This window comes from Vicia villosa, linkage group LG2 (assembly GCF_029867415.1).
Source record: "Vicia villosa cultivar HV-30 ecotype Madison, WI linkage group LG2, Vvil1.0, whole genome shotgun sequence".
Taxonomy (NCBI): Eukaryota; Viridiplantae; Streptophyta; class Magnoliopsida; order Fabales; family Fabaceae; genus Vicia; species Vicia villosa.
In genome coordinates, this window is record NC_081181.1 from 72633061 (window position 1) to 72645314 (window position 12254).

General features: G+C 35.9%; 1 protein-coding gene across 1 annotated transcript; it reads right to left on the reverse strand.

The window, feature by feature from the left end:
- Positions 1–6454: 6454 nt before the first annotated feature.
- LOC131651411 (uncharacterized) lies at positions 6455–11557 on the reverse strand. Its single transcript, XM_058921078.1, has 7 exons — positions 11056–11557; positions 9688–9828; positions 9231–9596; positions 8769–9011; positions 8461–8553; positions 7325–7525; positions 6455–7231 (listed from the first exon to the last, which is right to left on the reverse strand). The coding sequence occupies exons 1-7, from the start codon at positions 11359–11361 to the stop codon at positions 7019–7021; spliced, it is 1563 nt and encodes a 520-aa protein (XP_058777061.1). The 5' UTR covers positions 11362–11557; the 3' UTR covers positions 6455–7018.
- Positions 11558–12254: the final 697 nt, after the last annotated feature.

The following is a 12254-nucleotide window of genomic DNA, read 5'->3' on the forward strand; positions in this document are numbered from 1 at the left end:
AGTTTCCCGGTACATCCCCGTCTACCATACAGAATTCATCACCTACAATTTTCAGACCAAAGATACTAATCCAAGCCCGTTTGTCAACAACATGCGACCTAGAGCCCATTTTGAAACGGAAATTACAACCATCCCCTTTTGTAAATCCTGCATAGAAAGCCCTGACGGTATTTTCACAGTACGGAGTATCACATTGCACTAAGGGATGAATATTTTGATGTTCAATCAAAGCAGCGACATCAGGGATATGCATGTTTTCGACAAGATTTGGATCATAGGTATATTGCTTAACAATTTTTCTTTTCATCTGCCATTTCTCAAAATTTTCCCTACAATCAGGATGAACAAGAGCACTTACCGGTTGAGATGATGAACCAGAAGCAATTTCCTTTCCCTTTCTTGATTTTGGAGGCATGGTTGTTGATGATTTGTGTGAGAGGGATGATTTTTGACACTCTTTGAACTTTGAGGAATTAGGGTTGGCCGTACACAATGATGTGAAAATGAGTGGGAAAGAAAAGAGGAATGATTATGAATGAATGGGGATGGGTCGGGTCGACCAACAGACCCAAAATTGGAAATTTTTGAACCAGTAGGTCGACCTAAATGAAGGCCTGGTCGACCTAACAGAGAAGCCTTAAAAAAAATTGCAGATTAGGTCGACCTAAAAAGAGGGTAGGTCGACGTAACTGGGCATTTTGGCTAAAATGTTGAAAAAGGCTTGTGTAGGTCGACTCAGATGCAGGGTAGGTCGACCTAAGTTGCCTCAAATGTTTGAAATGCCTTAGGGATGATACTATATGATGCATTCATGCTTAGTTACTTGCTTGTATGCCCAAAACATGATATGTTATGAATGGAGATGATAGACACATATATGTAATTGAGATATATGGATAAACATACATGAAGTCACTATAAGCATGTTAATTGATAGCATATTATAGTATCAATAAAATTTTTGGAAGTGAACAATAGGCATGTTACCGCTTTCTCAATATGTAGGTGTTTTGTCATCATTGTGTGGAATCCTCTTGTCAGTGTGCCATACTCCTAGATTTGATGATGAATTGTCTTGATAGAATGTTTCATGACTTGATTGCTTGATTTTTCGAAAAACTTATCTAGTATCGATCACTTGATGTTCTCCCGGATGCGGGACAGGGTCCCAAACATTATTCTGCTTAGAATAGGTTTAAATCTTCTTGCAATGTAATTTGCCAATTGCACATCAAGTAATGAGTCTTCTGTGTTTTTCGGGTTAACTTGTATTTGTGATGTATCTTATACATTTGTGGTGGCCAGGTCACCTGCATTTCCTTTGCCAAGAATAGTTCTTCATAAATGACATACCAAAAGTGATATGTCTTCCTTTATGTGTCTTAAGCATCAGCTATCAAGAGACCACCACCTTTCGGCGATGTCAAGACACTTTTCCTGCAAAGATTAATTTAGAGTGGAAGGTCCCCAATCTTCATTGGGTCCTAGATGGTGAGTACAGACATTGTTGCACTTAGGCAACCATTGAAATACTCCTTTAGGAACTAAAATTCTCCTAAATTTGCATTTTTCAATGGTATGACCCTTTTTGCAACAATAATGACAGGTAATATGATGAGAACATGCTGTTTTGCTAGTTGATACTTTTGGTACAAAAGTGTATTTGCTATATAAAGGAGTATACGATCTTTTGAACTTATTTGGATCAACGGCAAAAGTTACTTTTGGTTGTAGAGCCTTGTCTAACTTGGCTTTTAGATCTCTTACTTCTTTTTGCCAAATGTGACATGTCTCACAACCAAACCATGATGTAGGATCTATTTCAACTTTATCCTTTTGAATGTCTAGCATAGATTGTTTTAAAGCTTCCATATCCTTTTCGGTTTTCTCAACTTTTGATTCAAGATATGAAAATATTTTCTTATTTGAGGCCAAAAGTTTGAAAGCTTTAATTGCATCTCTATGTAATTCTTCAAAAGCAAGTTTTAGTTGAGAATGGGATACCTTATCTACGAGTTCAGGTTTAAGATGACTTACAGCTTTCTTTTTCTTGTGTTGATGAGTCATGAAACATAGGTTTGCTGATTCTTCTTCATCGCTTGATGAGCTTTCACTAGATGAATCACTTTCCCATGCTATGTAGGCTCTTTTAGATTTGTTATGACCTTTGCTTTGGTTCTTCTCTTTTTCTTTCTTAAGGTATGGACAATCCGGTTTGTAGTGACCTGCTTTCCCACAATTGAAGCAAAGGCCTTTGATTTTTCCTTTGTTGTCGTCATCTTGTTTGAACTTGTTTGATTGCTTTCTATAGTTGATCAAGCCTTTGTCAGAATGTTTTGCTCCATTTTTCTTTAGATATTTGTTGTATCTTCGCACAAACAGTCCCATTTCCTCATCATCGGAGTCTTCGTCATCACTTGTATCACTATCCTTTAGCTCTTGTCTTGAGGTCTTGGAGCTTGAAGCTTTTAGAGCTATTGACTTCTTCTCTACCTCTTTCTCCATGTTCTTTTCTTTCTTTGCCCTTTTCTCATGCATGTCAAGGCATTTAAGGTGTTGTTCATGTTCCTCTAGTTTACCAAAGAGAGTGGTAATGTCTAAGGTGTTTAGATCATTTGCTTCCTTTATTGCTGTAACCTTGGGTTGCCATTCCCTGTTCAAGCATCTTAAGATTTTGTTAGTAGCAACTGCATTGGAAACAGGTCTATCAAGAGAATTTAACCGATTTTTCAGGTGAACGAATCTCTTCTGCATGTTTTCGATGGATTCACCATCTTCCATGTGGAAGAGTTCGAACTCTTGAGTTAACGTATTGATCCTAGCTAGTTTGACATCATCCGTTCCCTCGTGGGCAACTTGCAATGTGTCCCACATAGCTTTAGCGGATCTACAATGGGAAACGCGATAGTATTTATCAACTCCTAGAGCTGAGATTAGAATGTTTCTCGCTTTCCAATCGTATGCATATCTCTTTTCATCTTCAGCATCCCAAGTATTTTCTGGTTTTGGAACAACTGCACCAGCTGCATTTGTCATGGTGATCTGAAAGGGACCATTGACAATAGCTGTCCAGATGTTCCTATCAATTGCATTGATGTGGACACACATACAATCCTTCCAATAGCCATAGTTTTCACCGTTGAAAACTGGAGCTCTATTGTGAGCCCCTTTAGGTCCGGAAGCCATCTTTCCAATAAGTGTTTCACGTAGCACGGAATAAACCAGAGCTCTTGATGCCACTTGTTAGACGCTGGCCTTAGGATCTAGAGGGGGGGTGAATAGATCTTAAACAGTTTTGCGGAATTAATTGAACTTTAAGCGGAAGTGATACTGAATCGACTCGCGTCTATTCCGAACCACTATTGAAACGATTGTATATGTGTTAAAACCACTAACCAGCTTGAGATAAACGATAAAAGAATACACTAAAGAATCAATACGTCGCTCTATTGAAAATCAACTAACTTCTTATATGATGAACGACGTTTGCAATGCAGTAATGGTGAAAGAAGCAAAAACACAAACACTTGGTGATAATGATCAAGTTGATGGTGATTCAATGTGTGATGGATTGTGATGTTTATATAAGTTCTTAATTCACAATCTTAACATTCGAATCGTTGATCAATTTGCTATTATAACCAAATATGAACAGAACGTAAATGAAAAGGTAAAAGCGACAAGAACACGATATTTGTTTAGGCAGTTCGTCGATCGTCCTCGCTACGACTACGTCTTCCCCCAATTCCAAACTGAAATTGGGAAATCTTTCATTAATGTTGAAAGTAGTATATACAAAGAAGAAAGCAAAGCGATAAACGATAAACCAATTATGTCGATCCTTTGAATCTTCTTCCCCCTTAATCTTGAGCAAGATCAAGGTGATCCAAGAGTTTCACTTTGATTCCTTTCTGCAGTGTCTTGAATTGCTTGAACCCTTGTTCCTCAATCGTCACACTCAGTCGAATCCTCGATGAAAACTCTTGATAAAAACCCCCAAGAAACACCTATCTTGGAGGACAAAACCCGCAGATTTTATTCACCAAAAACCCCACAAATCTTCACCCACTAGGAATCTTCAATTCCGTTCCATGGACGTTATCGAACTCGATCACTAACCCTCAACGCAAGAATGATTATGTGTAATTGTGTTGGAGATGACGAAGAACGAAGATGAGAAGCCTTTGTGTATCTTTCAGTCTTTGGTGTTACGTTGAATAATTGAACCTTTGATAATATATATGAGTGCCTATCAATTGGAGCCAAGAATAACAGACATTTTGGCATTTTTGATCAGTTAGGTCGACCTCTTGTAGAGCTTAGGTCGACCTAGCAGAGGTGCATTAACTTGAAATGATTTTGCTCCCAGTTAGGTCGACCTGTTTGGGAAGTAGGTCGACCAAAATTCTCTTCAAATGAGTTTTTGGGATATTTCTTCAGTTTAGGTCGACCTAGTTGATGTGTGGGTCGACCTAGCAGAGGTATGTGAAATTTTCTCCATTTTAGGTCGACCTAGGTTGACAGTAGGTCGACCTAGGTTGACAGTAGGTCGACCTAGCTGCTGCTTTTCTGCATTTTTCTTATTTTGCTTATGTTGGGTCGACCTATATGCATAGTAGGTCGACCTGCTCTGTCACAAATGACCAATGCTTGCTTTTCCTTGAGTTCTTCTGCTTGTCCCTTGTTGCTTGTATGCTTATTGAGTTTGCCATGAATCAAAAACATCTTTGTAATTGTGATCTTGTATTCACATTTATACATTTGATTGTACATTAAGTGTAAGTCTAAAACTATCTTTTATTTGTAAAATAGGTTGTTAGAAGTCTCTTGCTTGTTACTTGAGCATTTGAAGTCTCTTTCTTTTGTTTTTGAGCATTGAAGTCTCTTACTATTGTGTTTGAGTATTTAGAAGTCTCTTGTTTGTGTACTTGAGCATTGAAGTCTCATACTTTTGTGTTTGAGCATTTGAAAGTCTCTTACTTGTGTGTTTAAGCATTTATAATCAAATTTGATTATAGTGAAAATCTCTCAGAAGTCAAGGGGATTAGACTACTCCAAATTTGTTGGAGGAACCATGATATATTGCTTGTGTTCTTTCTCTTTACCTCTGAATCGTTATTCCCCTGTTATCATCAGACTCTGAATCATATTTTAACCTTGTGTTCACAATCTGATAAGAGATTTGAAAGAGTAAAAGAAGAAAAAGTTAACACAATTGAATCCCGCATTCTTGTGTTTTTCTTAAAAATTGGACATCCATGATGAACCACTGTTACCAAATCCTTCTCAATTCAAAAGCATCATAAGTAAATTATTATACCTTACTCATTCACGCCCTGACATCGGTTATTTTTTTAGCAGATTAAGTCAACACCTGTCAAAATCTACAAACACTCAACTTTAGGTGGCAGTCATAATAGTTTGCTATCTCAAAAACACTCCATCCATGAGACTATGCTTCAAGAAGGACTCCACATTAATCTAACAGGGTTCCAACACTAGAAGATCTGTAACATGATTAAACTTATTTCTTGAAAGCAAACCCATCAGTTGAAAAAGCAAAAAACAATTGGTTGTCTCAAGGTCCTCTTCACAATGGAAGTACAGGGCTTTTAACAAATATTTTTGTGAGGCCCAGTGGCTCTTGTACCTGTTGTAAGACTTCAATATTCCTTATCCACCACATGAGCGTTATCTATATTGCTACACGAGCGCACAAAATATATCAAGATGGGCAGGACAAAATCATTCGGCTCGTGCCAATCGACTCAGAAAACCAAATTGTAGATGTTTACTAAAACTCTCCATCTTGGTTCATTCACTTCCAGTACAAGGGGATTTTACAGTATAAATTATTTTATTTTAACTAGTTACAATTAGACTAAAACTCAGTTAGTTGGGTTTAGTTTATTAGTTAGAGCTTTTTTCCTCCAAATTGACTGTATACCATAGGCCTATAAATACTACTAAACTCACATTGTAATACAATTGAATGTCTTTTTTTATCGTCAACAAAAACCAAAAGAAAATGATTTATTCCGAATCTAAAGTCACTTTGCATTTATCTTTTGCATTTATCTTATTTTTCTGCTTATTTTAGCTTAGCTTCCATGGACATTTAATCCGAATCTAAAGTCACTTTGCATCCTATATGATCCGAAAAACTAAGTTTATAGGTACACTACAACTCTCCATATAGCCAAACAAGATATACTACAAATTAAGAAATTTAAACATCTCATAAAAAAAAATTATATACATATTGTAAGGAAAGCCTAAAACGACATACCCGGACTGTGGCCGTCCAGGGGCAGGGTACTCCAAACCACCCGCAAAGCAGAGGCTTTCTCCCGTGAAATCCCCGCCTGCAAGGGTCCTTAAACGGAGAAGCCCCCATGAGAATCCCCACATAAATATACAAATTTACATCCCTAGCTACAATTGATGATACAAGTTTATAATATCACACCATACCCACTGATATAAATTTTTATGTACAATGTTCCATGTCTCTTAAAAAGGAAAAGGTGAAGAAGATTCGTGCTGCACTTTCTGCAGTAGTATCGACAATACCATAATAACAAACTACTAGACATATAATAGGCATGTTGATAAAAACATAACGAAGAGTGCTAGCAACACATTTTCTGAAGAATGAATTACTTCTCGTAAGATTTTCACTACATTTCTCTCCAGTTTTAATCCATACCATTAAACTTCCCTATTCCCCTTTTCGTATACTTCAAAGTATCCCTCTCCTTTTTTATGGATGGTGGTGTGGATTTCACTAGATGGAAATGTGACATGAGAGAGAATCCATTCCTCACTCTGACATTCTCTTTCTGATACTCTCTTTATTATTATTATTCGGAATTCATGTTTGGCTCACCACTTCAAAAGCCATGTGGATTCCAATATGAATTTCTGCCAACAATAAAGAGAGTGCCACAAGGAGAGTGCCAGATAGAAAATATGTTGCAAACACTTCTAATATAAGAATAATTTCAAAATGATGAATCTAACATTCTGAAGGCCTATCATAAGTTGGAGGAAGGGAAGGACAGTGCTCGTTCATATTGGCATAAGGTTCCAAGGTGTTATAGCCTGGAAATTCCATCCTATATTCACCAAGAATCTGGCAGAATGGAAGCCTGTCATTCTCATTTTGGCACCATCTTGGTAAACGTGTCTGATTATCTTCAAAAATCTTAAGCATGTATGCATCACGAATCTGCCAATGACAACATGGTAACATAAGATTAAGAAAAAGCAATTATAACACAAAGTTACAGATTCATGCAATGACCAAGGCAACGTGACTTACTGTGAATTCAGTTACTTGAATGGAGCCAGAAATGGGACCGAAAATTCCAGCCTCTTTATACATTGAAAGAATAAATGCCACACATGTTGTTGACTTGCCATCACTATATTCCCATTCATCTTGTTCTGGAATGGCAAGCAATTCATCGAAAGTTATCCCACGCTTCTCAGTCTCGAGTAGAATGTCATGCAAATCTAAATCCTGAAAGCACAAACTAATTAATATTAGAGACATATTGAATAGAGTTTGTGATGAACTATTTAAAAAAATAGATGATCAGTAAGAGCATTACAGAAACATCAAACAAATTTATATAAAGACTAAAATATGTGTTTGGTCCTTTATCTTTTACCCAATGTTAATTCTTCTAGTTATTTAACTTTCAAAAGATTTATTTCAATCATTTATGTTTTGTACCAACTAGAAGTGACTCTTTGCCAAATACAAAGGTCGTACCCATATCAGCATCTTTTAGAGAGATGGTAGAAAAGACTAATAAATATGTGCAACTGTTGGAGAATAAGGGGATGTCATGACCTCGTGGATTTTATTTTATTCTATTCAGATCTTCCTTATTTTCTTCATTCTTTGATTCAAGGAAGAGACTGTATCGTAATCTCTCTATTTAAACATACATGTAACGTACAAAACATAAAGAACTAAATGAATCTTTTAAAACATAATGGACCATAATGAACAATGGGTAAAAGATAAACTACCCAAAGCATATTTTAGATTTTCTATAAAAATAAGAATATTTCAAATATACTAATTGAATATACAAGCAAAAAAGAATTAAGCCTAAAAAAGTTGAAAAAATAGAACAATCACAAAACAACTACCATATTGAACAAAGTCAAGGCATGAAGTCCTAAGAGAGCAATTTTTCATGCAATGTAGAAAGGAAATCCTGAAATAAAACTATAAGGTGTAAATGTCATCTTAAAATCTTTTGTAATTTGTCTTGGCACCAACATTAGAAACACATCGAGATCATTGGTAACCTAAATCTCAAAGTTACTGTAATCTCCACTTGTTTTGACCGAGATTTGGTCAACATGAAAAAAAATAATCAAGGAGAATATGTACATGTAATTGTGAATTTGAATATATGGTAAAACAGCATCGAGATATACCTCGGTCCCTAGCCGCTTATTCAGTGCTTCATTCCACATGTTTGCAGCATAAGCTGGCTGCATCCTTGTCCACATAGACATGACAGAAGTTACCTGCATATAACATGTAAATCTTTTGTAAAAAACATGTAAATAAAAAATAGACTACAATTGCTCTCAAGGAACAACAGCGAATAACATTGATTAAATTTTTATTTTTATTTTTGCATTTGAGACCCACAGGTAAGGAAGTGGGTAGATTAGTTGCTCTATTTTTTTTAGTACATATTTATGTTACTCTTTGCAGAAAATAAGAAAAGATTAAATACCAAGTGAGCATCAAGAGGTGGAGGATAGTTGTCAGCTACTGTATCAATCCAACTGAATATCATATTGTGATAACCATATGGCTTGCCAGACATGCTCCGCGCATACTCCCATGCTGCAGTGGAGTTGAATTTTGCACGCATCTCTGGATGCAGGGGAAGCAACGCTATCTGTGGGTTGGAATCATCTTTAAGAGCAGACTCCCACCATTCGTGCCATGGAATTACCACTATTATTTCTTCACCCTGCACAAAGACAGACCTTCAAGATAACATAATCCTGTATGGACTAATGCTAGATCGGTCACTAAACTCACTACCCTCAGTAACTATGATTTGTTAATCAACCAATCAATTACAAAATTCAGTATTTACAAAATGAATATGTTGAGATGGTGTTATAATCCATTATTAAATTTATAAATTATGTTGTATATTAGACCGCAAAATCTTCCACATTTATACCTTTTCATTCTCATGCCCAGATTCACCAACCCACAAATTACCCATTTCATCCTTTAAGCAAACTGCTGTATGACCAGCAAATGCACCAGTTACCCACTTTTCAAGTGTCTCAAAACCTCCCCACCTACCGCGGATTTTTGACACAGCCAAAAAATCTCCAGAATGAACATCTGCAGGATCAATAGTTGCACGCCAGGGCTGAATACGTTTCTCAAATGTAGCTCCCATGTGCTTCTTTAGAAACTCCAAATTGGATTTCTGACCCCAAGCAGTGTTAGAGAATAGAGGCAACACATCGACTAGAGAAAGCAGTGTACCAAGCATTCCTGCTGGCATTAGAAACACAGAAATTCCGTGCTGCTTTACCTATACAATTCAGTGAGAATTTTCTTTCTAAAATTAGAATCCACCCACAAAAAGATTCAAACATAACATAAAACTACACAAAAGAAAATACATATTCCAACTCTGCGGGCTCTTCCCACGAATCAAGCTTCAGGGTATGCTCTCGCGCAGAAAAGTAGTAGTCCCATGTAACCCTGTACGGTGTTGCAAAAACATACAGATCCATGCAGGTCCAGCTGTGTGCTTCCTCTGTCTGTAATAGACCAAAAACTATACTTTTAGCATAGCACAAAACAAAACTCACAATCCAAATGCTTATATTTTTCATTAATCCAATCAACAACTGCATATAATTCCAAGCACTATCAAATATAACTTAAATTCAGATAAACAGATATGTATTAGCCCCCAAGGAACTATAAGATATTCCCCAGAATTTTCAAATTGTTAAGAATCTCATATCAGACAATATATGACATGAAAATGTGCTTACAAGGGGGGGAAATCCTCACCCTACAAGCCACATTTTCAACATGGTATCAGAGCCAAGTTTTAAGATTTGGTGGGCCATATGCTACCAAGTTTCCGCCATAGGGTCATCCACCATTTATTTCCACTCTCCAGATGTCCAATCCTGGACATGAGGGGGGTGTTAAGAGTCACATGGACAACATGTGGCTTGAACACGTGCTTAAAAGTGGGGGCAATCGTCACCCTACAAGCTGGTTTTGTAGGGTCGAGTTAGGCTCAACCACATTTCTTAACAAAGATAAACAAATATAAGACAATTCTATAGATAATTATCATATTAGATTACTATTAGATGATTATCAGATCAAAATATAATCTGGCATGATTATGATTAAACTTTGGCAATAGGTTAAAAACTTAATAGAATAACAAATCAAATGTAGGTAAAAGGCAATCACGATGTAGCTATATTTCAATAAAGTCCACTTAGACTCAATCAAGCAGAGAATTTATACTTATACATAAATGCAAGTGTAAGCAGTTACACTATTCATTAATAACACAGCAACTGCACTTCAACTCATATATTCTCAACTACATTATTCCATGTGGATCATACCATTGGTGAATCAATCATGAAATTAGAAGTGCTGAAACAACTGTTTTCCAGTTTATGTAAACATTTAGCTTAAAAGCATGACACCAACACAAACATCTAAGTTCAATCACTTTTATTTTCTAACATCATCTTCTGTGTCAACTTCCCAGTGTCTACGTATCAGTGTCTCCGTCTATATCAATAGTAATAAACATTAATAGAAAGTTTGAATGTGAAATTTTGATGATAACTATATTTTGGTATAAATTTTGTAAAGGAATTTGTTTAAATTGTAATCAATTCATTTTCAGAAACATTTGATACCCTTCTTAATTTAGAAAAGTAAATTAATTTATCATATCTTTCCAAAATCTTCTGTTCAACTATACCCTAAAAAGTTCAAAACAATACCTTGAGATAGAGAATGGCACCACCCAAGCCAGAACCATTATTGTGATCATTAGTGAACTCAAGTTTGGCTTGATTATCAAAAAAGCAAGCCCCTTTCCATTCAATAGAACCATTATAAGGAGTCACCGATCCAACAAACGAAGGAAGCAAATCAACGGCACTGTGGAAATTATTGAGCACAGGCCATGAAATCCCAGGGGGAAGAACTGGTAGCACATCGTTGACTCTGAAAGGAACTTTGAAAGAATCAGCGAAAGTTGAAAATAGGGTTAGGATTAAGAGCGCGAGAAAGGGAAGTTGAGACATGGAAAATGGTTGAATTTAGGGTTCAGTGGGTTTGGGCCATTTGGGGAAATAGGGATTTGAGGAGAGATGTGGATAATGGTGTGGATGGTTGCGGGGTTGATGGAGAGGGAGCGATGAAACGTGACGTGTAGGGAGGGGATGATTGAAAATTGAATACGGTGTGACACATCGACTACAACGTGTTTATTGAAATGTCTAGTTGGTGTCACATTGTTTAGATCGTTACCGTTTTCATTTTCGTTTGATATAAGTTTTGGAAAAGTATAATTTTTTAATTCCAATCATTAATTTGGTTAAATACTCCTATATATTTGGAAACTGAAAAGTTTTATTACTTCACTATTTTTTTAATAAATGGATTAGTTCATTTGTTTTTTAATCTTAGTGGCCCTGTGACCACTGACCAATTAATCTAGGCGGATTAGTTCACTATTGTTAATGCAGGAAACTCTAGTTGGTTGATTAGGAAATTAATAAAAGGATCAATCTATTCTACATATAAATTTTGTTTAAATTGCTCCACTTAATAATTTTATATAAAATTTAAGTTTTAGATTTTTAAATTAATGTTTTTTCTTACTTCTCTCTCATCCCTTTGTTTCAAACTAAATATGTATTTTTTAGTATATATTTTCCTTTGTCATCTCTTCTCCTATTTTCTATTAAAAAAACTTTTTTTTTTCAAAGTGTTTTTACATATGATATCTCAGCATAACCATTAAATTTAACTCACACAAAAAATTTTAAAATCCCTTTAATAGAACCAAATATATACTATAAGGATGAGTACTTAATATTAAAAAATTTGAACTTAAAATTAATGTGGAAAAAAGGCACACTAGATAATCATCTCTTATAGGTAGAGCTGTCAAAATGGACTACTCGGTCCTAAA

Excerpts from the sequence above, each read along its gene's own strand:
- LOC131651411 (XM_058921078.1), bottom strand. The coding sequence starts at position 11,361 with ATGTCTCAACTTCCCTTTCTCGCGCTCTTAATCCTAACCCTATTTTCA. Across the intron at positions 9,597-9,687 it reads AGCCCGCAGAGTTGGAATAT|GTAAAGCAGCACGGAATTTC; the intron begins GTATTTTCTTTT and ends TGAATTGTATAG. Across the intron at positions 8,554-8,768 it reads CACCTCTTGATGCTCACTTG|GTAACTTCTGTCATGTCTAT; the intron begins GTATTTAATCTT and ends TGTTATATGCAG.